Source organism: Lepidochelys olivacea (assembly GCF_965140295.1).
Source record: "Lepidochelys olivacea isolate rLepOli2 genome assembly, chromosome: 9".
NCBI classification, from domain to species: Eukaryota; Metazoa; Chordata; order Testudines; family Cheloniidae; genus Lepidochelys; species Lepidochelys olivacea.
The window spans coordinates 16621780-16649670 of NC_140419.1; the positions used below are offsets into that span (position 1 = coordinate 16621780).

Here is a 27891-nt window from a genome sequence, read left to right on the forward strand (position 1 = left end):
ATCATAGAATATTAGGGTTGGAAGAGACCTCAGGAGGTCATCTAGTCCAACCGCCTGCTCAAAGTGGGACCGACACCAACTAAATCATCCCAGCCAAGGCTTTGTCAAGCTGGGCCTTAAAAACCGCTAAGGATGGAGATTCCACCACCTTCCTAGGTAACCCATTCCAGTGCTTCACCATGCTCCTAGTGAAATAGTGTTTCTTAATATCCAACCTAGACCTCCCCCACTGCAACTTGAGACCATTGCTCCTTGTTCTGTCATCTGCCACCACGGAGAACAGCCGAGCTCCATCCTCTTTGGAACCTCCTTCAGGTAGTTGAAGGCTGCTATCAAATCCTCCCTCACTCTTCTCTTCTGCAGACTAAATAACCCCAGTTCCCTCAGCCTCCCCTTGTAAATCATGTGCCTTGTAAGTCATGATGAGTGGCTATCCCTATGTCCTCACTTATAGCTTATAAACATATCCCAACCACCCAGGAAGCTGTACAGTAAATCCCCTGACATTCTTCAGGTTGAGGATGCTATCTGGTGACTTCTTCAGAGTGCTTAGATCTGAATGACTGTTTGACTCAGGCCATCCCCCATATCAAAGCAAGGAAGGCGGACACATTTCAAAGGCAGCAGGATCCATGAGCATCATCTACTTGTCTAGCCCACAAGCCAGCTAAACACGTGTTTGTTTCCAGCAGCCACATGGAATTGCTAGCAACAGAAGCAGTGTGTCAAACAGCTCCAACTCAGAAGCAGGATAGCATCTTAGCTGAGTCCTGAGACAGCCCATCCCTGAGCCATTCTGTGCTGAAAAGCAGGAAGTCACCTGTGCCAGACACATCCTGTCCTCAACATCTCAAAGCAGGATGCTATCTCTTACTCAAGGCACTCAGATCCATCCTGAGCCACTGTTTACTGCAAGGCCAGGTACCTCTGATGCTCAATGTGAAGCTGATGGCTGCCTCATGTAAGGTTTAGCCCAAACAAGAAGTCAAAGAATGGAGGTTTAAAATAAAGCTATACAATTTATTTAAATAGCCTGTCTGCTGAAAACCAGAACCACTCAGCTGTATTTATTTGCTCCTGAATAATATTAGTAACCATATAATTATACCAGTGTAATGATTGTTATACTAATTACAAGCTGCAGCTGAGATTCAAGGGGAAAAGAAAAAATGTCTGGAAGAAAAATGGTCTTCTGTGAAAAAGATTGTTCTCCCAACCAGTTGTTTTGTGAGTTGGTTTTCTGTAGAAAGCCAGCAATCACTCCCCATTGGAAAAAAATGTAATTCAGAATTCAAAGAAATATTGCAGGGAGATGTACTGTGTCTTCTGTTTGCAAACATTTGGAGCATTTACAAATTTGGAGTAAGGCTTTGTCTGCATGAATGTTTCCTATGTCACTAAACAAAGTACTGTATTCCTGCCACGTACACAAAATGGCTTAGGAGCAAAATAATTGGATTTGTGGAAAGTCTTTAATCCACCAGTACTGGGAACCCTCAGAACCTTGTTTAGCAATGAGAAGGGAAACAGCATCTAATGGAGATACTAGGTTGATTTCAGGGAGGTGTTTTGCAAAGAGCAGTTTTTATTTTAGTAACAGAGTAATTTTGTTTTGATTTACAAAAAGCCAAACAACAAGGCTCCAATCCTGCCAATGCTTACACTTGGGAATCAGTTTTAAGAGTCCTATTGAATTCAGTGGGGCTATTAATGCAAGTAAAGTTAACCATATGGCAACTGTCTGGAAGACTGGGGCATAAGTGATCCTCTCGTTGAGTATATTTATGGAACACATGATCTAAAAGGATTTTTGTTTCTAGTCAGTTTCACTTTCTGGCTCTCCTGCATTAGAAAGATGTTGCAATGTCTAGGTTAAGTACAATAAAAAAACAAACTGAAAAAATCATTAATGTATTTGTAGAAATTAGGTTATGAGACCCGGATTTTACAAAACTGAAGTGTTCGGCTTAAGTTGTCCTGATAGAATGCTTCTAAACACAACTTTCATGACCTCCTGTGCAATGAGAGAACACTACTAGGGGAAGTTGGGGAACCAATCTTCTTATACACCATTTTTGCACCAGTGTAATTCAACTAGCTTCAGAAGTGTTACTCTTGATTTACATTGGGGGAAGAACAACACTGCACAATGTTTAACTGGCAGACCCAGCTCCTATGTAAAACACTTCTGCCTGCAATAGATTTTGCAAAGCTGAAGTAGCATGTTTGGGTCACTTGACTTCTCAGCTCTTTACAGTCACTGGGAGATTTAGCAGGGAGGGAGACTTAGAGGGATAAGAACCCCAATAATTCCTAACAAACCTGATGACATCCCCCGATTTCACTTCCTCATCCGTTTCTTCCCCTCCTGATCTTCTCGCCAAGCCCCAGAGACTTTCGCTTACCTGTTGCTGTCTTCTGGGTTGCCTATGGCTTGAATCCTTTCCTGCCAAGATCTTCTGGAGTTGGCCAACCCACCCACTCCATCTGCTGAGGGAGCCAGCAGGAAAGCCTACCGACACATCGTCTCCCATGGCATCAGTGGAAGGGGGGCAGGACAACCTGTAGAGGAGCACGTTTTTTATAGTTGCTCTTTCCTAGTGGAAAGAACAGATGTGGGTGTTAAGGACTTTTGCACAGCACTTCTCTTAAGAAGCTTATTAGAAACCATTTTATTAGATGGTCCCCAGTCAGGCCACTCCTTAAACATCAGCCATTGCAGGCAGCCTCTTCTGGAGCACAGCAGATTTTAATTGGTTCCCCCCACTCCAAAGGTTCCCCTGGGCACTAGTTCCACTTCCTCTGGAACTGCCAGTGCTCACACCCTACATTCAAGTGGCAAGAAGAGTGTGTTTGGAGTCATGCACATATTGGGGTCCCCATCATTTTTCATATATTTCAGATATGGTCAAACATATGAGCCACTTGGCTACCGACGCCCATCTGTGCGTCGGGTGACACACAGTATTACCAACTGTTGTGATTTTTTCCATGAGTAACAGGGTTTCAGAGATTGCTGGAGCTCTTCTGGCGATGACTGCGATGGGCATGGAGCATCTCATAAGTTCAGCCTTGCTGGAAGCCAGCAGACAGCTCCCCTTCGCTCACCATTCTCACAGGGGGAAGGAGCAGAGAGCCCAGTGCAGCTCTGCTCCTGCCCCTCCTCTGAGGAGCAGGACAGCTCAGCTGCTCCTCCCCACTCCCACATCTACCTGGGATGGGGCAGAGGGGGATGAAGAGCCCCTAGAACTGCCACACCCAGCCTACAAAGGGAGAGGGGACCATGCTGCAATACTAATTGTCACACAGATGCTGAGGATGGGGGGGGGGGTTAAAAAAATCTAATCAAATGACCAAAAGTATGATCTTTACAAAAATTCTTGATTCTTTGGGCTAAATCATGACTTTAGGGGGCCTGACTCATGTTTTTTGATCTCTTGCGGTTGGCAATAGCCAACAGATCACACTAATGCTGCCTCATCCACCTACTAGAGCTGACATTCTGTATGAACCCAATCAGGACTTTGACATTTCCAGTCTGCTGCACACCAGAGTTAGATCTCAGACCCTTCTGCTTCAATGCACAGGATTCTACCTCTCAAGCCAGAGGGCAGCCTCGGGCTTTTGATACATGCTTGATCAGTTCCAATTCTATCCAGTAGAAGGTAGAGGCACAAAATCAGAATAGAAAGTTAATTCTTTTCCTCCACTGGTTTCAGAGCCCCATATAAAGGTGGTAAATATATCATGTGCCTCATTTTATGCAGAGAAACTGAAGCACAGAGCGGTGAAGTAATTTCCTAAGATCACCGAGAAAGCCAGTGGCAAAGCCAGATCTTGTATCCCACTCCAGTACCTTATCCGCTAGATCATATACTATAAATATAGGTCCAGTCCTGCTCCCACTGAAATCAATGAGTTGTGTGTGTGTGGGGGGGTATTTATGAATGGCAGTATATCTATGATGCCTACAACTAATGCATAGAAGAATCTCTCATCATTCCATATGGCAACTCTAGTGGAATAATTGAAACCTCAAATCTAGTCATCTTAAGAAGTCATCACTCCTATTGATACATACTCATACTGGCACAATCTTCCTTGAATGTTGTCTTTTCATTGGCTTACCTCAAAGAAGGATTATGATTTTTAAAGCCATCAAAGAGCAAAACAGAATACCTGCCCCATTAACTCATCTGTTTCATAAACCTTTCAGGCATGTAGTAATCTGTTAATGTCTTACATTTGCAGATTGCATGCATTTTTAATCAGCTTTGAATAATGACTTTTTATATGTGGATGGATGATTAGGGTTTCTCGTTCTTGCAACTTGGCCTGCATTTCAGAAAAACCAAGTGTCATTTTCAAAAGCACTATTATCTATTCAAGTTAAAAAGCATATGAAACATACAAGAACGCCAATAGCAAGAACAAGTGCCTTGCATTTAACTTAAAGATTCAAGAGTTTTCTGTTCACACTGAATGTTTAAAAGCTGCACATATTATAAGAGCTTTGGCTTTATAAAATTACAAATTCATTTCAGATCCCAAACTGATTAAAAACAAAACACTGTTTTGAATTTGCAAAGAAAAGTAATTTCTGGTAAAACATTAAATACCTTTTCCTACACAATGCTCAATAATGGCTATACATCATGTTTTACTTGTTAAACTGCTCAAGTAAAACATGGTACTACAATTATTATGAAAGCACAGGTGGCAGTTACACAATTAAGGGGGGGTGAATTTTACACTTAAAGCAACAACTTGGTTTGTTAAATATGAAGAATACAGCATATCCCTCCTAAAATTACAACACTTACTCTAAGTACAGAATGAATGTTCTAAGAATTTAAAAGTAAATCTGTTAATTAGAGTTACAAATTTTAAATGAGTTCTTTACAAAGTTCAGCACCATGTTTCAGGTCTCTCTCTTTTTGGTCCTCAGTTATCTTAATGTAACAATAATATGGGAAGCTTGAAGAATATGTGAAAGCTCACTGAAGTCTCCTACATTGGCTACATTTGAAGATTTTTTGCTTTTTGTGATTAATGGCCATTTGTCAGTTATTTTTCATAACTGAAAGCTTATTGTTCCTCAGCCTCTGTTAACAGATAATGTTCTTCTGTGGAAAACAAAACTGTCCTCTTTCACAATGGCCACTGGCTCCTAATGCTCACAGTGGGAGTGAAGCCAAGCTGCCCTCAGGGAAGACAGTGTTCCCATCTGTACTAGCTTTTGGGCTATGGACACAAAGGGTAACTTCCTTCCTGTGAAAGGTGTTGACCTCTGGTTTTAGCAGTGGTTCTCCCATGCCAGCAAAGGCATTCCAGCCGTCTCAGCACCAGGTCAGACAAAATGCCCCCAGGCCCTACCACTCTTGTGTAACCTTCCAGAGCCAGCAGTATCATTTCACAGCTGTGACATTAAAGAGATACGGGAAAGCTCTAAAATGATTCTGTGTAATTTGGATGGGCACTGGGGCCTGACCATATAAGCTCTCAGAACGCCAATTCTAGTCAACAAGAAGTGTTTGAACTGAGGGCTTGCAGGATTGGGCTGTCATTGGATATGCAGAATGTGGGGAGCTGTTTTAGTGGGGCGGACTTGGAAATTCATCCCTTATGAAGATCAGACTACTTGTACTTGATTGGCCAACAATTCCACATGCCCCTTTACGCAACTGGCCTTCGCCAAAACCTGTTCAGCTCCCTGGCACTGTAGAGGCCTCAGGCGGTGACGCAGTTTCGTCCCTCCTGTTCTCTGCCTGTGGCACACAATAGTTTAATCTCCTGACAGCTGTAATGTTTTGCTCTAAAATTCTGGTTGAGAGGCTGCGTGCAGGGGTAGTACTGTATTTAATGGCCTGTGATATATCAGAGGCCCAGCTAGATCCAGTTGTCCTTTCTGCTGTGGTGCTGTAACAATTTGTATAGTGGGAGTGCTGAAAGCCATTGAACCAAACTGCAAGTCTTGTAGATGATGGAAACCACTCCAAGCCAGGGGGTGCAGGAGCACTCCCAGAACCCCTCGTTCCAGCAGCTGTGCCTTTCTGGATTTTAAATGCTATGACCCTATATGGAGGTAGCCCTGTTTCCATTCATGGAGGTGATGGATGAAAGTGATAAAGCATTCCTTCCAAGAGATTTCTTTCAAATGAATCACTGCTGTAAGCAGCTGCACACCTGGCAAGGTCTATGCAGGAAAGTTCATGCTAAACAGAAATAAAGTCATGCTCAAATGTTAAGTTGGTACAAATTACTTTGGGGGAAGTTGTAAAGTGCAGGAAAATCCCTTCTGATCACTGGAAAAGGTCCCCACTGCACTGGAGTCTGACCCTGGCCCTTGACACAACCATGGCACTCCCATTAAACAGAGGGCAGAACAGTAGTACAAATAAAAAAATAAATAAGTTGTGTCCTTGGGTCTAGACACTTTGGGAAGATGCTGAAGAGAGTTCCCACCAATCATCATCCAGCCACTTTAGGCATTCTCAGGACTACAGAGGTCAATCCTTCAGACAGGCAATCCACCAGATTCTGGTCTGTGGATTTTTTTTTCCAGTGGGTGTAACTTTGGTGCACTTTGGAGACCTTTGTTCACTGATCTTAACTGCAGTTTTGTCAGACCTGAAGAACACTCATGCAAATACCCTATTCAGGGTCTAGTTATTACTATTAGTTGTAGTAGAGCATTAGAAGGCCCAGGTGAGATTGGGACCCATTTGTGTTAGGCACTGTATAAACACAGACAGTCCCTACCCAGAAGGGCTGACAGTCAAATTAGATATAACAGATGGGGGTGGGTGGGAAACAAAGGCAGACAGGGTAAAATGATAATATTAGTAAGGGGGAAGGAACAAGCGAAAGCAGGGAAAGAACAGGTTAAAGAATATTATTAGAGACGTTAGATGTATTCAACTCAGGAGGGCCTGACAAAATTCACCTTGGGATACTTAAGCAATCTCAGAACCATTAGCAACTATCTTTCATTCTAGCATGAAGCACAATAGAACACAACCCTGCAAAAGCAGCATTATTGTACACTCCTCTCACACTCAGCTCCAGCCTGGGCAGATTCTTGCTCAATAGGAATAATTGCCTGCCTGGGTGTGCAGCACACAGTGGTTATTGCCAGGTCCTGGGCATACGCAAGGTCATACACCATGCCCCCTAATCTCAGCCTCTCCCCCTGGCTCCCACTACAGAGTGCTCTTTGGCCTGGCCTTTCTGCAGGCTTGGAGAAAACTCAGACAGGAAGCAGAAACTGCTGGGTGGTATTCTCAAGAGAGCCTGCATGTCAATGAAATAAGACTTGTGCTCCTAACTCTCTTATGCATATTTGAAAATCCCAGCCTCTGTCTCCCTGCTGACTTTCCAGTGGCTGGGGTCTTTAGCAGGTGCCCAAATACAACACTATCTCATCAGCTATCCACTGAGCAGCCCTGCCTAGCCTGTCACAAGCACACTGTATCTTTTCAACTATAGGTACCTTTAATCCTTAGTTTCCCAGCAGGACTTAGCACAGAGTACAGCACAAGAGGGACCCACCACATGACTTTCTTTCCTCGGAATATCCCCCTTTACTGCCTGTTCCTCCCCGTTATATATTCTCCCAATTACTGAGTCACTTGTCTCATTAGCCCAGCAACTACCACCCAGGTGTCAGCAATGCCAAGAGAAACTGGTCAATTAATTTCACTCAAGCTTACAGTCTTCCCAGTACTGCAACCTCTTCAGTGCCCCCGGTGCTACCAAGAGTACCCTGTGACAGACAGCCTGGCCAGTGTTTGGCCAAGGGCATGTAACTACTTATGAAATAGTAAACGGTGGAATAAAACAGTTGAGTTGGAAGTATGTTCTGCAGCAGTAAGGTTCTGGCAGCAAGAGTTAATAACAGCTTGCCCATCGTAACAGAGAGAGAATAGCACTGAATCGGTGATAGCCCCAGTAATCTGCTGCCATAGAGGACACACATGCACCCTCTGTGTCTGCCTGTACATGTATTTGAGGGGGATGTCTGTGCTCAGAGTTCCATTGGTGGCTGACAGTTAAACCCCTCCATCGATATTCAAGGTTCTGGTCACCGTCTACAAAGCCCTAAATGTCAGAGACCGCCACTCAACCTGTGTTTGTTCGGATGGGCCTAGGGCATCCTCAGCAGCAAGCCCTCTTCTCTGGAATTTGCTCCCTTCAGAAACTGATCTGAGCCCAAACCTGGCCACTTGCAGACAGAACCATAAAGTACACTGCTTTGTCCAGGCTTTTTCATAATTTCTGAATCTGCCTCCCCTCTCACCTAGCCTGCTGGCAATGGCATTCCTCTTCCTCCTTCTGAAGGGGATGCTGGTTCTCATGGAATATTGATCTGTCTAAGGCCTTGGTCTCTGTTTAACCGTACACAGGGCACCTCCAGTACCATGGTGGTAAAGGCCTGTAAGAAATACAAATAAACCATTTCTGCCCTCGTGCACAAACAGGACACCGGTTAGCTTGACTAGTATTTGTGTACACATTTAAGGCCCACAGGTACTGGTAGCATTGCAGTATATTGCTAAGGTTAGTAATATACAGAAAAGAACTTAGGAAATAGAGTCTAGGAATAAGACTTTTGGGGGGAAGGTAGAATCCACATGGTTTGGGGCTGGATGAGGAAGAAGGGAGAATTCTATCTCCACCAAAACGACTACACTGTCATACGGTTCATGCAAAGACACCACTGAGCCGCTTTAGATATATATAAAGCTGCCTTGTAACCCAGGAATGGGAAGTGCTTTTATATAGCACTTCCCATTCCTGGGTTACAAGGCAGCTGGTCTTTAAACCTCTGTTTTCTTTGGCATGGTACATGGCTCATCTGAGATAGCCCACAATTAACAGCCGGGCTGCTGCACATAAAGTGCAGCATGTCAGTAATATCTTACCCACATTAGAGGAACTGAAGAACAACCCTCCACAAGCCTCAGAGCATCATAGTCTTTGGTAGAATACCATGTGACCAAGGTCTGGCAGCATGTGTAATGTGCTTGTGGAGGAGTTATGGGTTTGCTGATGGTGTTTTGAACTGTTTATTAGGGCTGGCTGAAAATTTTCCATTGAATTTCCCTCCCCCTCCCCTTTTTTTAAAAAAAAATGGAAAATGGATTTTTAACTAAAAATGCTTACACCCCTTGGAGACAAAGACTTTCCTTGCCTCTGTTACACCATCCTGACTGAATAGAGATAGTTGCGGCAAGAGCAAGGACTCTCTTAAAGAGCCTGCCCCTGCAGTTCCAGATCCATCACCACATGAGCTGCATGGAAAGTGAGTAAAATGGTTCCTTGTTCTCACTCATTGTCTTTTACTGATGCTCATAAACAAGCACAAAGGGAGTCACAGCTGCTTAGAAGGGAGCCCAGCTCTATTGACGTCATCAGGTCTGAGGTGCTCAGCACTTCTGAGTATCAGGCCCTTAGACTGGAAGCTCCTGGCAGGGACCATGTCCTCTGCCAGTTTTTTACAGGGCTAGCACTCCGTCATCACGCAATAAATAACGGGAATACACAGTCATGCAGTTCTAGCATGACTTGCTCAGTCGCTCCCACTGCCCTCTTCCCCGCCTCATCTCTCCCTTATTCACAACATAATTATTAGTCCTCTTGAGACACAGCAAGAAATGGTTGACTGACTGATCCCTGTTATATCCAAAGCTGCATGAGAAGCATCTGATTTAAAAAGCCTAAGGCTATTATTACTCTAACAGCAGCAGCCAAGACCTGGGCTTGGCAAACGTCTGACTTTCCATATCCTCTTTCAGCTCCTCGCAGATGGTAGGGGTTGACGACTGTTCCTCGGACCTTTATCCCAGATACTCATTCTCAATACAAGCAATAGACAGCATAGTAAATTACTACCCAGCTCTCAGAGCTATTGTAGCCCACAGTTAAAGGGAGAAGCAGATGGTTACCACTGGATTTCTTCGCTTTTTTTTTAAATCTAATTTTGCCTGGTTGAATAACATGCGTGGAAATATTTATCTGTCTCGGGAGCCAGCCTAAGACCCTGACCCTCCATGCTGTGTGTTTACCAGCAGCACTTATGGATGGACTCAGTTCTGAGCTCCCAGGAGTTGCCACACTCTCTCAGATAGGACACGTTTGGCATGCACACATATGCGGGATATGTACGCACAGATTGCATTTGCAGGTGTTCAGCTGCTAGCCAGCCTCCTGCTTTGCCCACCCCAATCCAAATTCATGTGCCCCTGAGATCATGAGGAGCTGGGTGGAGATCTCTGGCCTGTGTTCGGAGCAGGTCAGACTGGCTGGTCCCTTCTGGCCTTAAAGCCTGCTGAGAGTATGCACACAAAATTGCACCTAACCCTTTCAGAGGCCAGACTGAGCTGCCTAGGAGGATTATTTCTGTTATATTAGTAGCGTGTGAGAGTGCCCAGAACATGCTAAGCATGTTCCTGCTCTGCAGGCCAGAAGCTGTGGCCCAACCTCCTTCCTACTCCTTTCTGCACCAGAGGGGATTAGGGAAGGAGTAGTCCCTGCACTCCGCAGAACAGAGGGACGATAACTGCGCCCACGGTCTTTACGCAGGCTATGCTCATTTCCCTCCCCACCCTACACTGAATACCCATGTAAGGGCTGGGCACAGCCCAGCCCATAGTTAACTTCTTTCTTCTTGTCCAGCACTCTGTATTTTCTCATGGCCATTTGTGCTTTCTGAACAGGTGTTTGTTATGCTGAGTTCGGAGTGCGTGTCCCGAAAACCACAGGCTCTGCCTACACCTACAGCTATGTGACCGTTGGGGAGTTTGTGGCCTTCTTCATTGGCTGGAACCTGATCCTGGAGTACCTGATTGGCACAGCAGCTGGCGCAAGTGCCCTGAGCAGCATGTTTGACTCCCTGGCAAATCACACCATCAGCCGCTGGATGGTTGACAGCGTTGGAACATTAAATGGACTGGGTAAGAATTAGACTAATACTCTTGTCATGTAATGTGTAGTTACGTGTGTTAATCGGGACCTAAAAGGCAACTGGAACCTCCTTGGAAATCAGACAAGGATCGCATGCTCTGTTCACTATTACCTCTGTCAATGGCAGTCTTGCTATTGTAGTTACTTGCGGGCATCCCAATAGAGTTGGAGTGAGGTGGCAGCTTACCTTTCTGACATCAGGTGTGCTGCCATGCCCAAGGTCCCCTCCTTCTGTGGTTCTGGTTCTCTCCTCTAGAGGGAGCCGTCCTCTGGCTATTTTTTGGGCTTTTGGCACCATAGCTAAAGCACAAGTCTTTCAAAAGAAAGCCCAGTTAATAGCTGCCCAAAACAAGTCCCTCCCCCTCCTTGGGCAGCAGCCCTCTGCCTAGGGTCTGTGCGACCTGCAAGTCCTGTTCCTTGATTACAGGCATCACTTTCTCCTCTTGTACCAGGGGCTGACCCATCCTTTATTCTCACAAGGCCATGACTTCTCTCTGAATCCTTTCCCTTCATTTCAGGGGCTTCCCATCACCCCAAGGGCACTGTAAGGGAGCCCAGGCTCTCTACTACTCCAGACTCAGGCCCTGTGACCCTGTGCCATGCAAACTGCCTGTCCGCTCCAAACTGCCCTGCTCACAATTCCCAGTGCTTCCTCCATCCAACTTTCCCTACCTCACCCTGGACCTTCTTAGCATCTTTCCTGGACTCCCTTCCCAGTTCTTCTCAGCAGGGAATGACACCAGCACTGGCCAGGTCACCAGCCTTGGAGAGCTTCCTTACCCCACTGCTGTCCTTCCCTTGACTCTCCTCACCTTCCTATTAGCAGGGGACCACCAGGCCCTAAGTACGGGGGAGCCACCCAAGTCCCATTCCCTCTTTACACCAGGAAGGAGGGCTTGTCTTTTATTCTGTCTCACCCTTCCCATCAGGCCTTGCTGTAGCATAGAGTCACCTAGGAGAAAAACCAGGCACAGATGGAACCTGGGCCTGGGCCTGACCCTGACATTGTCCCATGCCTCATCCTGGCCTGGTTTTGAGATTGTCTTGTGACAGGTGGGTTTTCAGGAGGGAATGTCTGAAACGGCCAACCAATCCTGGTGAGTGTTCCCTCCTCACCTAAGGCCTAATCCTACAAGGTGCTGAGCTCCCTCAACTTCCACTGAAATCTGCACTTTGCAAGATCAGACCCTTACTGATTAATGCAGATAAACAGGTGGAAGTGGGAGCCTGTTGTTTCTTCACTGGCTCATGATGGAGGAACCTTAATCCAGGAGTTAAAGACCTTTGTAAGTGACTATGTCAAAATACTGCTGCTAATCCCTTCATTCACACAGTGACTCTCTCCTGCTGATATACATGGGATGCTGCTCAGACACAGGGCAGTTTAAAAAGTCACAAAACACAGTGTAAAAGTGGAGACAGTATTTAAAAAGCCAAACAGTCCGGGATCCTCTCAAAAGAGTCTGGTGTTTGCAAATGCCCTGGGGTCGCTAGTGATTCCAGCTCCAAAACTCCCTGAATGCTAAAGATTACAAGAAGAGTTGGATAAACTGAGGAAGGTGCCTCCAGGGAACATGATCCACAGGCTCAGGCTGACTATAGCAAAGGTCCTCTTGACCCACAAGCAGGCACAGTGCTGCACTCTCATGATCACACCCACTGAAATACACAACACGTGATCCAAGTGCCACTCATCCTGGATCCTTCTCACTGCCCCGTTTGATCAACAGCTGATGTTTGCAGTGCTCACCGTTCCACTCTTTCCACAGCATTTTGTAGGCTGCTTTGCCCTGCGCTAGTGATGGAATTCGTAGCCTGGCTCACTCACCCCTGAGGAGTTCTCCATCTGGTGACACAATTGGAAAACATTCGTTGGCAGGAGGGAGCATTCTTTGATGCAGTCAGGGGGCCAGAATAAATCATTTTATTGGTACTAGCAATGGGTTTGAAGCAGCATGTTTTGCTCTAAATGCAAACAGTCTCAAAGCTTGGCTTGTTCCAATCCAGGGTTCTAGTTCAGCTTGTCTTAGAGACAGGCTCAAGAGGTGAAGCTGGGAACTGCATCTGGAGTGGAACTTCCCTGCAATTTGGGCGGGAAACAGGTTTGGGGCTTCTATCTAAGCCCATCTCTAATTTATACCCATCAGATGGAAAACAACCTGTGTTTTATTCTCTGCATTTGCTAAAGTTCTCTCTGATTACTGTGGTATAAGAACACTACATGGTTTCAGGGGGGTGCCTATCACACGTACACACACGTTGATGAAGATAACTGCTAACTGAAGCAGTGTACTTCCAATCTAGTACAGCAGCAGGTGAGAAAGTGCATACACAGATGCAGTGTTAGTAGACTGGCAATCAAAGCAACTGCTCCAAACCCCAATTCCTGGTTAATCAGATGGGCTGCATCTGTAAGGTAATGAAAACAAACACTTCTGAGCACCCAGCCAATGGCAGTCTTAAAGCTAAATCATAATATATACATTATGCTATTTAATTTTACATTCCCCTGTTATCATCAATGCCGAGTGACTCACCAGACGCAGATGGCAGTCTGTGAAGCCAGTGGAGGGCTTTCAGGGTTCAGGGATTCAGCAACCTGGCTTCCGCAGACAGGAACCATGCTGCAGAGCCATTTTTAATCATCACCTTCTAGATTTCCTTCTACAGGGACCGACCAGCTGCCTGGAGCACAAAAATCTAGTAACTGCTTGTTAATTTCAGTGATTTCGCTATTTGTCTAGCAGACCCAGTACTACTCTGTGGCAGATGCTAATGAGTAGCAATAGATCACAGTTCTGATAAATGTTTCATACAAAATTAATGTTTGATTCATTTTTAATTGGAGGCTCGCAGAGTGGATGACTAGGTGATTTTGGAAAATGGAGGCATGGTCATACAGTTTAGGATCTGAACTTTCGTTCTTTGCTCACCCACAATTCCCTTTGACTCCAGGGCAAGGAATGGAGGTGTGTCCTTTATCCTGAATGAAAAATGGTAATCCATTCACAGTAAACAATTTGACACATGACTGAAAGCACTGGGAAATGCTGTACTTAGAAGAAACCAATAGGCCAGTATCCTGGTTCTTACAAAATGCTTCCCAGGAAGGTTCTAAAACACGGCAAGACACCTGGTTGTTGTGCCATTCTATGAAATGGTGTAAATGTCTTCCTGACCCTAGCTAGTAATCATTTTATAAGCTTGGGGGTGAACGCCTTTGAAACGTATCGTAGCTAATGTAAGCCGAGGTGCTGCTGCACATTAATTACTGATAACCGTTAATCCTTTGCATTAGGATCAGAGCAGCTCTACACATTTTTATATTGCTCCAGAATCCAGAAGGCAGGGGAGGGGATTTTCCTGAGGTCCTCGCTGTCTCTCTCTCTCTCTCTCACTGTGCGTGAAAAGTTACACATGTATTTTGTTTTGTTTGTCCAGGGAATGGAGAGGAATCATATCCAGATCTTCTTGCTCTGGTTATTGCTGTCATTGTAACCATCATTGTGGCCATGGGGGTGAAGAACTCTGTGGGATTTAACAACATGCTCAATGCAATTAATCTGGTAGTGTGGATCTTTATCATGATCGCTGGGCTTTTCTTTGTCAATGGCGACAACTGGTCTGAAGGGCAGTTCTTGCCATTTGGATGGTCTGGGGTAAGTGTCTTACACACAATCTGGTATGCTATGGTCATCAGTGGCCTTCAACTGAAGCATCCTAGCTGGTCATATAGTGCCCGCACCATATAAGCCACACCACTCCAATTCCCATCTGCTGTGCTAGCAGGTCATCATTATTTATTTGTATTACATAGCACATTGAGGCCCCAACTGAGATCAGAGCCCCAGTGTAGTCTAGATCAGAGCCCCAGGGTAGACTATCAGCTCTTCTGAGCTGGCACTAACAAAATATAACAGACAAAAGCTGGGAGAGGAAACTGAGGTGAAACAACTTGCCCAACGTCACACACATCAGGTCAGTGGCAGAACTGGGAACAGAACCCAGGTGTTCTGACAACTAGTCCAGGGCTCTAGTCACTGGCCCATATTGCTCCTCAGACTATGTAACAACAGAAGTCTTTAGCCACCCTCCCCTCCCCTGCTTCCTTCTTAGAAAGCACCACTTTGGTTTCATCTCCTAGCTCCTTGGGCCATGGAGAGAGGTCACAAGGCCTGATAAACTGGGGAGTCTGGGGAGGGCCACCACAGTCAGAGGGGGTAGAGCACAGGTAAATAGGAGCAGCTGAGGTAGTTTCTGTGCACTGTGGGTACATCTGAGAAAGAGGGGAAGTCTGGTCAGTGGTGGGGAGGGAGCTGTCTGAGCTCTCTAAAGGGAGGGCCAGCACTGCTGTATACTGAACTCCCAGAGACAGATTTACAGGGCAATAACTGAAGGACTTTCAAAAAGATTAAAAAGATGAGCCAAAACGGGGACCATTCTTCCAAACCCCCTCAAACCGTGGGAGTCCAAACCATACAGAATCCAGGTCCCAGCTCTGATCCAGAGACCAAACCCTGACCCACCTCAAACTGCTAGACTGACAGCAATAAACTGAAGAGTAAGAGTTTCCAAAGTGCCTAAGTGGTTTAGGAACCAAAATCCCATTGATTTTTTTTCCAATGGAAATCAGGATCCAAGTGACTTAAGTGCTTTTGAACCTTTTACCCAAGGTGTTTTACTGAAGCCCTGCTCTCTCCCAGCTGAATGTGGTGAGTTGGTCTATATTGGGATCTAGATCCAAACCCTCTTTGTATCTGCATAACCAAATCCCAAATGACAACCTTTGCCTGTCTTTGAAAAAGTCACTTGTGGTCCAGTCTTCCCCCACTCCATCAGAATCAGCTTAGAACTTTTTCATAACTCTAAGCTCGAGAGCCAGCCATTTGAAGTGATATGTTGTTATAATGTTATTCCAAAATACAGTAGCCATGGATAGAAAAGGAGTTAAGGGAGGGCTAGTGCAGTTTCTATAAAGAGGGGGAAACATACTGATATTTGTTTTGGTTGGTCTTTAGTAAAAATGTTCTAAGCTGTTTGTTTTGTGCACTTCATAATGCCACCTGCCAGTTCTTATTTTATGGATGTTAGCTCACAGCTTACTGAGAATTTGGACAGATTTGGCTTTTTCAGCCTACTTGAACTGTTTTTTATCCAAGGATGAGCAGAGACTGAAAATATCTCAGCTGGACTAAGGCCAAGATAATTTCTCAGATTTACACTGCTCAACTCCATAAGGTTTTGTACAGAAAAATAAGCAAGAAAGTAAAGTAAACCAAGATTCTTGGTTATCAGAGAGGATCCTGGGCTGTCTGATGTTTTTCCTCCCTCTTCTCTTAAATAAATCAATATTTTCTGCTAGATAAAACCTAAAGAGAAGAAAGAAGTCCCCTTGAGAGCATATATTACATTTATCTTTTGAAGCTGCTTGGCCTTTTTACACCACATATTAGGAACAATAAACAAAGAGAAACAGAAAAAACAGCCATTTCTCTTGTATTCAAACCTATGAAAGACTCAAGGCAAAAGTACAGAATTTAAAGGGATAAGGGGCTTCATCTAAGCCCATTGAAGTCAATGGGAACCTTCCCATTAAATGGGTTTTGGATCAGCTTAAATTTGAGCCCCCAATTTAGATTTTGTAAAAATAATCATGCAGTCTCTGTGTTTAGGGTGAAATTCACTCTTGTGCAGAGGGCCACAATGAGGCCTCAATGAGGCCAGTTAAGTCCTTTAAAATAGGATTTAAATGAGGCTTAAGTGGTGCAGAGGCCCTCTGCAGAGAGGTGAATTTTACCCTCTAGTGCACTGCTAGATAGATAGATAGATAAATAGACATTGCAAACTAACCCGCTTCTTGTGTCTATCTGAGATACCAACACTTTAAAATCATTACCTTTTTTGTCAGTCTTGCATAAAATACCTTACAGAAAGCCAAGGCAAATTCTTTCCATGTCTGTATTTAAATAAAGAGTTGCTCTCCATTTGAATCACAACTCGCCATTTATTTGTAATTTTCAGCCATTGCACAAGCTTGCAATGTTTCAACAAGCTTCAGTGTTTGTTTCCTTGATTTGATAATATTGTATATTTAAAGAAAATAAACACAAAATATTTTAACAGTAAAAATAATTCTTCATCCAAGGGTTCCCAGTGGGTGCTGCTAGCCCAGCTGCAGTTTCCATACAAAACAGAAGTTATTTTGAAAGCTCCACACATCTGATTACATCTATTCTGGTCCATCAGCACATTTTGCTGTCACATTAAAAAGTTTGCTAATATGTACTGTGTGAGAATGTTACAAATCCCTATTAATTTAATCAGATTTGGATTCTAATAGCATGAAAGCAAGTGACTATATAAAACTGGTTAATTGTCTCATCTGTCACTGTCAGGATCTGTCAATAGATTCAGGGGCTGCATAACTACAGATCTGTGTCAAGCGTTAGTCAGTTGCAGATGACTCTCTTTTAGTGAAAACCCAAACCCCACCAGCCTGCAAACAGCACAGGGCCTCCTGCCTCAAAGGGTGGAGAACAATCTGAGTACTCTCAAATCCAGTAGCTCTCCTAGCCTTGGTTTAACTTTTTTGTTTTAATTTTATTGAATGCTCTTTTATTTCTAGATATTTCATTGTATGGCATGATGTTCAAGCTGCATGTTGAAAGAGAAGCACTAGATTAAATTATTGGATTCTTGGTTCTCCCAGGTGCAGGCCCCAAATTAGAAGGCTCAGTTTGGGCACTCAGATCAGCCTTTAAGTGTCCAAAAGTCCAGTTGAAATGGAACCGGGTTCCTTAGCTTAAGCATCCGTGTTTGAAAACTTAGATACGCTCTGAGCCACATCTGCCTTGCTTTACATAGGCTTATTGACTTCCACTCACGTTAAAGGGGGGTAGGATTTGGTCCAATAGGCACTAATTTCAATGTTCTCACAGAAGCCAAAATCCACTCCCCAGCAGGAATAATTCGGCTCGGCGCTGGGAAACTCTGTAGGAGGAAGTATTAAGGGAAAGCCTCCCTTTAGGCCACTGGGTTGGTAATGGAACTTCTCCATGGCTGCTACTGGAGGCCTCCATGGCCCTGGTGACCCTTCTGTCCTCACCCCTATGTAAAAGTACAGTGGATCCTCCAGCCCTTGATGGGGGCGGGGAGGGGAATACAAGGAGGCATCTCTCATTCTACCAGTTTTCCTTCATGTGTCTGATTAAATCAATTATTTGTGCAGGTGCTAAAAGGCGCAGCTACTTGTTTCTATGCCTTCATTGGCTTTGACATAATCGCCACCACCGGAGAAGAAGCTAAGAGTCCCAACACCTCCATTCCCTATGCTATCACGGCTTCATTGGTCACGTGCCTGACAGCATATGTATCTGTAAGTACCAAATACATACAACGTTTCTCTACTGTGGCTTCTGTGCTGCTTTCTTTAGTGAGATAACGTGCCAGTGAGATCATGTAACAAATGTTTCCTTCTCTGGTGGATGTGCATGACTACATCAGCTGTGGATGTGTCTGACTATATCAATGTCTTTCTGTGGCTGCCCTTTGACCTCCCAAGCTGTTGTTTCCAGGCGGAGGATTCAGATAGTTTCATTCTGATGGGGATCCCATTTCCTGTGCCAGCTACATGGAGCATGTGACAGCATGTGACAGCCTGTCTTTTCCCCATGCATAATCTACATCATCCGATACAAAGGGGAGCTCAGTGTGTAAGACTGCAGCAAAACAAAGAAGAGCACCAGAGATGCAGGACACATTTCCCAAGCTGCATCTTTGGAAGAGGAACCACTTCCACTGCTACAAATTTGGGACACTGCCCAAGGCAGCATAGACCATAGATCATAGGCAGTAACGGGTGTGGGTGGCAAGCATAGAAATGGCAGAAGCATTGTTCTGCTTCTCGGCATCCAAATAAACACACATCTGTCTTCAGGGTAATGGAACAAAACTGAGTGAGTCATAGGGGGAAAATATTGTTCTAACTGGTTTACCTAAAACCTATCCAAAGGCCACCAGGCTATCCTCTTTCCTTAATCATGGCAGTTACCAGCCAAGTCCCTTCATTTATTTTTCATTTGGATAATTGTTCTGCAGTGAAGGCCATATTTTGTCCTTTGCAAATAATGGTTTAAGTATGCTATATAAGAAACATAGGATGTGTGGCCATTTCTGAAACCACATTTTAAATATTTCTGACTTTCATCACTGAGAAACTGATCTCGTTCATTGTGGGTCCTCGGCAGAAATATAAGCTGCAGTCAAGAACAACCCTCTATACTCCTCCACTCCTACCTCGGTGTCTTCTTTTGTCTTTGATAGGTGAGTGTAATCTTAACTCTGATGGTGCCGTACTCTGCCATTGATTCTGAATCCCCCTTGATGGAAATGTTTGTAGCCCACGGATTCTATGCCGCTAAATTCATCGTTGCCATTGGCTCTGTAGCAGGATTGACAGTGAGCTTGCTGGGCTCCCTTTTCCCAATGCCTAGAGTCATTTATGCCATGGCTGGTGATGGGCTGCTCTTCAGGTGAGTCATGCTTTTGCTGTTATTTATTTTTGCCCCCTGATGCTTTGTGACTTGAGTTCAAGTTAAAGGCTCTGCTCTCATTGAAGTCAATGGGAATTTCACCCTAAATTATTTGATGTGCACTTCAGATTATACTGAGATTGCCTGGAGTTACAAGCTACCCAAAATTCAGGGTAGTTCCCTTGTCATTATAGCCACTTCTTTGGGAGGGTCAGGCACTGGAATTTTACCCAGAGAAGCAATTATACTAGAGCTTAGTCTAGCTCCAAACCCCAGTACCGCGGCTTTGCATCCAGGTAAGCGTTACTGTCACAGGGAGCCTCCACTGTGTGCAGTTTTAACGTTCTGTGACTGTTTCACACTCTAGATTCTTGTCCCATGTGAGTTCTTACACGGAGACTCCAGTGGTGGCTTGTATTGTCTCAGGATTTCTAGCAGCACTGCTCTCCTTGCTGGTCAGCCTAAGGGACCTGATAGAAATGATGTCCATCGGCACACTCCTAGCCTACACTTTGGTCTCTGTTTGTGTCTTGCTGCTCCGATACCAGCCAGAGAGCGACATTGACGGCTTTGTCAAATTCCTCTCTGAGGAACACACCAAGAAGAAGGAAGGGATTCTAGCTGACTGTGAGAAGGAGGCTTGCTCTCCAGTGAGCGAAGGGGAGGAGTTTACTGGCCCACTCACCAACACGTGCGGTGCAAAAAATCTGCCGTCGTTGGGTGACAATGAGATGCTAATTGGGAAAGCAGATAAACCCACCTACAACATCAACCACCCCAACTATGGCACAGTTGACATGACTTCAGGAATCGAGGCAGATGAGTCTGAAAACATTTATCTCATCAAGCTGAAGAAATTAATAGGGCCACGTTATTACACAATGAGGATTCACCTGGGACTGCCAGGGAAAATGGATCGCCCGACTGCAGCTACTGGCCGCACTGTCACCACCTGTGTGCTCCTACTTTTCATCCTGATGTTCATCTTCTGCTCTTTCATAATTTTCGGTGCAGACTATATCTATGACGAGAGCTGGTGGGCTATTCTCCTGGTGGTTTTGATGGTCCTGCTCATCATTGCATTGGTATTTGTGATCTTGCAACAGCCAGAAAACCCCAAAAAGCTGCCATATATGGCACCTTGTCTCCCTTTCGTCCCTGCATTTGCCATGTTGGTGAATATTTATCTCATGCTGAAGCTCTCCACAATCACATGGCTCCGATTTGCTGTCTGGTGTTTTGTGGGTAAGTCTTGGATCTTTTAAGTGACTCTGTTTTAAAAGAGCTGTAAAAGTAACTTCTCTGGCAGACGGAAACCTAGATGTCACTCTCCTTTTTCCTCCCTCCCACTCTTCCTGCCTCTCCCCTCCTTTTCTTTACTATCTGTTCTTCTGTCCCCATTTTTTCTTTTTTCCATGTTCTCCCCTTATTTGGGGGAGATTTTTTTAATACAATATAAATTCCCCCCAAAAAAACCCAAAAAGGGAACTTTACTAATTAGAAAAATTGGGCCACGCTGTCATTCTAACCAGTCTGAGCTGCGGCTAGGGTATAGTACAATTCTCTGCAGCATCTTCAGCTGTGATCCCAAAACACTTTCAAAACTCAAATTAATTCAGCACCCCCGGGAAGTGGCCTAGCATCATTATCCTCATATTGCAAACAGAGACACTGAAGCACAGAGGGGTGAAGTGCCTTGCCCATGGTCACCCTACAGGGCAGAGGCACAATCCGGAATAGAATCCAGGTCTTACTTGCCGTCCGACCATCTATGCAGCCAACCACACTGCAACTCCAGCTATGCAGGCTGTAGGGTGAGCCAGTGTCAGGCTGGAGGCTAGAAGGCAGGAAACCTGGTTCACAGTCTCCCACTTTAACCATCGTACAACACCTTCTCTTAAAGCCAGCGCTTAAAGGTTAGCATTCATGTTTATGTTTGTATTTATTTATTTATGGTTGCTTTTTTCCACCTCCCACTCTGTGTCCGGGCACATCTACAAACATTCAGACATTCAGTATCAACATTAAAATGATCATCTCTGCAATAAACTCCTCTCCCACCACTGAAATATTTACATTTGTCCCCCCTATAAGTACCCCCGACTATCATCATAATCAAAAGAACAGTCCCACATCCACCAGCCCACCCTCTCCAAATGTCCAGGGGAAAAAAACAGGCCATATAGCATGTCCAGAAGATTAACAAATCTGGGCCATAGAGAACCGAAGCAGGATAAGAATACCAGAGTCAAGGTCCCCTCATGGGGAATATTATTATTTGTACTGTGGTAGGGCCTATGAGGCCCAGTCATGGACCCCATAGTGCTAGGGTGCTGTACAGACTCAGAACAAAAAGACTGTTCCTGCCCCAAATGTCCTGCCAACAGCCCCTTCCCAATCCAATCAGAGCTCAGGATCCTACTTTGATTGCAACTGTGGCCATATGGCACAGGGCGAGAGTTGGGAAGTTGTATGCTAAGTGTTATTCTGCTTACAAGACTAAGCCTTTTTTAAAGAGGAACAATGATTGACATCCGAGCCAATGGCTTGTCCGCCATGTGTCAGCCCAATCCAAATTCAAGTAGTCTTCTTCTCATCATCATCATCCCTACCAAGGGTTGTGATGGGAAAGAAGAGCAGCTCAGCATTTACCACAGTGATGCCGCTGGGTGCCACTTGAACATTTCCATTCCAGCTGGCAGCTGCAAAACCTGGCCTCATCAACGGCTCTTATTGGTAGAAATTTACTCCATTTGACTAAAAGTGAAAAACAATCAACAATGAAAACCCCCTCCACATATGTTATCAGCAGCAGGCAGGTTTTCCTGTTTATAAAAGAATCCAGAGGGACCGGTTGTCCCACCCACCATGAAAGCTGTGTGGGTCTCACTCCCTTATCTGTCATCACAGAACTGCAGGGCCAGGGCAGATTTCAGCAGTTGATCTTTCACCTGCACTGCATAGTTTGGAGGCTGCTTTCCCAAGCCTGTTTTAGGAGTTAGACCTTGCACTAAATCCAGTTTTTAATAGTTTTTTCCAAAAATAATTTGGGTACCTGTTCAAATTTTGGTTTCTCATAAATGAACCCCTGAAGTTGTTTGATGGAATGTCCTGCAGGAGAAGAGCACCTGAGAGATGGCTAGAGATAAATTGGTTTATTCAGTGAAATGAATTATTCTCCCTTGTATAGCTGCTGAAGGGCACAGCCAAATTAAACTGGCTCTACGCACTGTCCTGATCTCTTCATTGCAGAATAGCTGGGTAACTCACATAGCAGAATTGATAAGCTTGTGTTACTTAGTGTAACAGCTCATTTCCAACATTTCTAGTCATAGCCCCCGATCCACGTGGATGGGCCCCTTGTGCCTGCAAAGTCCTGTTGATTTCAGTGGGACTCTCCATAGGCGCAAGGGATCATGTGGGTCAAATTGCAGGATCAGGACCATAGTCAGCACAAGAGTTACTGAACCCAGATTTGGGTTCAATTTTTCCAAAAGGCCTAAGTAACAAGCCAAAGAATTAGCTTCACCAATAGTATATTCTGCCCACTCCCAAGCTATCAGGAGTTGATTGAACATTCCTTATCTCAGGCCAGACTTCTGCACCATTTAGGGTACATCTTCACTGCAGAGTTAACGGGAGCTAGCTACGCTCAAGTCTCTCCTCTTGAGTTAGCCTGGCTCATGGGAGTGCAGCCACAGTGCAAAACAACGCTCATGCTGCTGTGTTTCCACTGATGCTGCAATCACTTGTGCATGGCTCTAAGACTCCTGGGGGTACATCCCATGGTTCTGCAGGACCCTGAGCCTTTCCTGATGAATCGGGGAAGAACTTGTTGGAAGGCATTGGAGGACTAGCAGCACTCAAGTGGAGCTAAGCTGCATCCGTGCTATAAAGGAGTCAAGTTAGCACTAAGACATTTTAGCCTATACCCACTGACTGGCCAGGCAGTTAGAGCTGAAAGCACCACCATGCTTGATCTAAGGGGTTTTGTGTGTGGACAGGACTCAAGTGAGGAGTAATATTCCGTTCAACTTACAACTCAAGTTACCTCTGCAGTGAAGACAAGCCCTTCTGCTCTTGATATAGGAAAATGCTGTATTCTGATCTGGTCACTCATTTCTAAACGGTTGTAACAGAAACAGGAGGGGTACAGAGAAGGACAGCAGAAATGGCTAGAGGAACAGAAAGACCGCCATGTGCAGCGTTATAGTTTAGAAAGCAGACAAATAAAAGGTAACGTTATAGAAGCATTTAACGAGAGGTGCAGAGAAGGGCATTAGATGCTTCCTATTTGCTCCCGCATAACACTCAAACAAAGAACACCAATGAAATAATTGAAAACACATTTAAAACTGGGAAAGGAAATACTTGTTTTGCTTTACACAGTGCATAACCAAAGCCAAGAACTTAACAGTATCTAAAAAGAATGAGACATTGGTATGAATAACAAGAACAGCCACATTTACCTTACATTAAGATAAAATAAGCATAAGGGATATAACTCTTTATGCTTTAGGGCATAACACAGCCACTAACTGCCTGGGGCTTGCAAAGTACTTCTCCTATGTGCAGGTTATTCCATGATTTCTCTGAGACGGGGTATCTTGCACCTTCCTCTGAAGCATCTCTAATGGGATACAAGGACCACTCGTCTTATCCAATACGGCAGTGCCTGTGTCTTCTATGTTCCTAATTACAATGTGAGACTTTATTCAGTTTCACTGGATGAAGTTGATTCTCTCTGGCATCAGATGAGGATGTGTCATCCTCTTCAGGCCCAGCAGAGCCAATGGAGCATTGACCTGCGCTCTCAGCTTCTGGATGGGAATTCCAGCTGAGCTCTGGTTTAAAAAAAAGAAAAGAAAAAGACCTCAGCTTTAAAGCCAAGATGAGGGCAGGTGACAATCCTAAAACCTCAACTTCTTCCTAAGGATCTGGAGTGTATTGTGCAGAGAGAGCGCCCTCTTGCTCTGTACTCTTCAGAAAGGGGGAACTGTACAGAATCTTTGGAAAGGAGGTCAATTACGTAAATTCCAGAGGTTCCCCTGAGTCCTGAGAGCCCTGGGAACTGAGCAGTCCTGTCCCAAAGGTGCTCTTTCTCTCCCTACTTCCCAATCAGGCACACTTGAGTAATTGTTGCACTCCAGAAATAGTGCAGTACATTCTGTAGCTCCACAGCACTCACCCAGAATCTAAATAGTGATAAACAATTTAATTTGTTTGGCTTTTTTATTTCAAAGCAGCCCTGTGCAGCTGAGCAGTAAAGTAAGCAGAGGGCTTCACAAAAGAGCTTCACAAGATGTATTTTTAGGATTTAATTGGACTGAGTGCAGACTAGCACTTCCCAGGGCTCAGACCTGCAGCTTCATTAAATTTCTATGAACAAACAGACCATCTGGTGGTGCAGGATCCATAATTTTAAACCATATCAGGAGATTTCCAGGACCCTGGCTCATCTATTTTTTAATACTCCAGACTGACTGGGGATGAGGAACTCAGTGGCAGGAACAGAAAGCCTTTTTGCTTCATGTGAGCATTTTAGTAAAAACAGCCAAATTCTGAGCTTATGCAAGCAGGAGTCAGTGGAATTTTCAGTATTTTAAGTATTACCTACCCCAAGCATGAGTCAGGCCCCCTAAAACTATGAGATTGGCTTAAAAACCATGAGATTTAAGAAAAATAATATATTCTGGGGTCTTTTGGGTTGCCTTGTAGTGCTGGAGCCTTTAGGGTTCACATTTTCAAGCTTCTCTCCACAGTCATGATGGATAGAAACTTTCTTTTTTTTTTCAAATGAAAGCTGAGCTTTTCACATAATCACCTGACTCCAGGAGCTGGGGCTTTAAGAAAAAACACCAAATATCACAAGATTTATGATTCTAGCCTCAGAGTTGCAGAGAAAAGCTTGAAAATATGACACCTAAAGATTCAAAAATTATAAGATTAAAAGGCAAATAAAAAGAACTCCCAAATTATTAAGTTTTAAGTCTAGTGTATGATTGTCAATTGTATGATTTCTTTTCTTTTTTCATGGACTTGACTCCTTGTTTTTGAACACTTATGATTGGCAATCCTCTCTACTCTACTGTACTTTACTTCTGGCAGTGGCCAACACCCAGTTGCTTCAGAAATTCTGTGATCATATTCAGTTGTTCATGGGAGATAATTTATTCCTGACCTCTGCAGGCAGTTCACACCCTGGAACATGAGACATCTATCTCAGAGGAGCCTGTTTTACAAAATATAGCTCTTTTGCAGTAGCTGCTACACATGATTTTGAGGCTGGAGGTCACACACACAAATGTTTGTTGACTCTCAGGAGAAATAGCCATACACTGTACCCTGTCACTTAAGAAGCTGTGGAATATAATGACTTCCTTCTGCAGCTTTAAATCAAGGGTGACTTCAAAACAGCAACAAAGTCTGCTAGATTTAATTAACTTTCCCCTGTGGCTTACATGGCATCAGTTCAGTTACCAGCCACAGGCAATTACTAAAGAAAGGCAGCTTCTCTTAAATTTAATTATTTCCCCTGCAGTTTCCATGGTAAAGAGCTGAAGTGGGTAGAGTTTGTTTTACTTCTGCTGTTGTGTGAGACTTGCAGTAGTGGTGTGTGAACTCTGTTATCTCACATGGTGATGTCAACCACTGCCAGAGCTGAGACAGACCTGAGCCGATGAAATTCTTGCAGGAACACATCTGCAGTAGATAGATTCTTGAATCCATTACCAATTAAGGATCTTAAATCTCCATATACCTTGGCTTCTGGAAAAAACATTCATGGTAGGTGGGATGCAGAGATTGTGTACTGTCACATGAGAAGAGAGTGAGAAAGAAAAGCTTGAAAAGAAACTCCTATCAGCAACAGGAGGGCAGGATTTCTGTATCATTTTAGCATCAAACATATTTAACCTTATGACTGTGAAGCATACTGGCTCTGTGCAATGAACGGTATGAGAGAGACAGTGGGAATGCAGGGAACACTGAACAGACTGAAGAGAAAGGGTAGCTGGGGTGGATAAAGGTATGAAAATGCAGTTTGGGGATTTTATCATGAGTCTGATGATATTTGATGTTTTTCTTCAAGTCCCAGATCCTGGAGTCGAGTGTTTATGTGAGAATTTCACCTTGCATTTAAAACAATAAATATAGTTCTAGCCCTTGTGTTTGCAGAGAGAAGCTTGAAAACATGAACCCCAAAGGTTCAAAAACCAGAAGGCAAATGAAAAGAATCCAAATTGTATTATTTTAAAATCTCATGATTTATAAACCCATCTCATGGTTTTGGAGGTCTGATATTGCATAGACCAGATCATCAGCTGGTGCAAATCAGTGTAATTCCATTGACTTCAATGTTGTCCCTTGACCTAGACTGATTTACACCAGCTGGAGATCTGGCCCAAATATGTGACCTACATATCCCAGGGGGAAGCAATGGTGCCTAACTCTAGTGACTGTGTCTTTACAACTATACAGGATTTCTTATTCTTCTCTTCCCGCCACTCTAAAATATATTGCCTTGCATAATGACAGGTTTCAGAGTAACAGCCGTGTTAGTCTGTATTCGCAAAAAGAAAAGGAGGACTTGTGGCACCTTAGAGACGAACCAATTTATTTGAGCATAAGCTTTCGTGAGCTACAGCTCACTTCATCGGATGCATACTGTGGAAAGTGTAGAAGATCTTTTTATACACACAAAGCATGAAAAAATGGGTGTTTACCACTACAAAAGGTTTTCTCTCCCCCCACCCCACTCTCCTGCTGGTAGTAGTTTATCTAAAGTGATCACTCTCCTTACAATAAGAAAAGGAGTACTTGTGGCACCTTAGAGACTAACCAATTTATTTAGTCTCTAAGGTGCCACAAGTACTCCTTTTCTTTTTGCGAATACAGACTAACACGGCTGCTACTCTGAAACCTCTCCTTACAATGTGTATGATAATCAAGGTGGGCCATTTCAAGCACAAATCCAGGTTTTCTCTCCCCCCCACCCCCCCGCACTTTCCTGTTAGTAATATCTTATCTAAAGTGATCACTCTCCTTGCAATGTGTATGATGATCAAGATGGGCCATTTCCAGCACAAATCCAGGGTTTAACAAGTGATCACTTTAGATAAGCTATTACCAACAGGAGAGTGGGGTTGTGGGGGGGAGGGGAGAAAACCTGGATTTGTGCTGGAAATGGCCCAACTTGATTATCATACACATTGTAAGGAGAGTGATCACTTTAGATAAGCTATTACCAGCAGGCGAGTGGGGTGGGGGGAGAGAAAACCTTTTGTAGTGGTAAACACCCATTTTTTCATGCTTTGTGTGTATAAAAAGATCTTCTATACTTTCCACAGTATGCATCCGATGAAGTGAGCTGTAGCTCACGAAAGCTTATGCTCAA

The 27891-nt window shown here is 44.3% G+C and overlaps 2 protein-coding genes across 3 annotated transcripts in view; one reads left to right on the forward strand and one right to left on the reverse strand.

Moving 5' to 3' along the window:
- The window catches only part of SLC7A14 (solute carrier family 7 member 14), a 63041-nt gene that overhangs the window by 32989 nt on the left and 2161 nt on the right, over positions 1-27891 (forward strand). For both annotated transcript variants that reach the window (XM_084638892.1, XM_084638891.1), the window contains exons 3-7: positions 10719-10955; positions 14407-14624; positions 18194-18340; positions 19288-19496; positions 19864-20741. In XM_084638892.1, the coding sequence (XP_084495018.1) occupies positions 10719-10955; positions 14407-14624; positions 18194-18340; positions 19288-19496; positions 19864-20741 (1689 nt within the window). The remainder of the gene's footprint in view (positions 1-10718; positions 10956-14406; positions 14625-18193; positions 18341-19287; positions 19497-19863; positions 20742-27891) is intronic.
- Positions 23845-27891, reverse strand: part of CLDN11 (claudin 11) — a 47341-nt gene continuing 43294 nt past the window's right edge. The window contains exon 3 of the mRNA XM_084638894.1: positions 23845-24340. Coding sequence (XP_084495020.1) covers positions 24189-24340 — 152 coding nt within the window. The 3' untranslated portion in view covers positions 23845-24188. The remainder of the gene's footprint in view (positions 24341-27891) is intronic.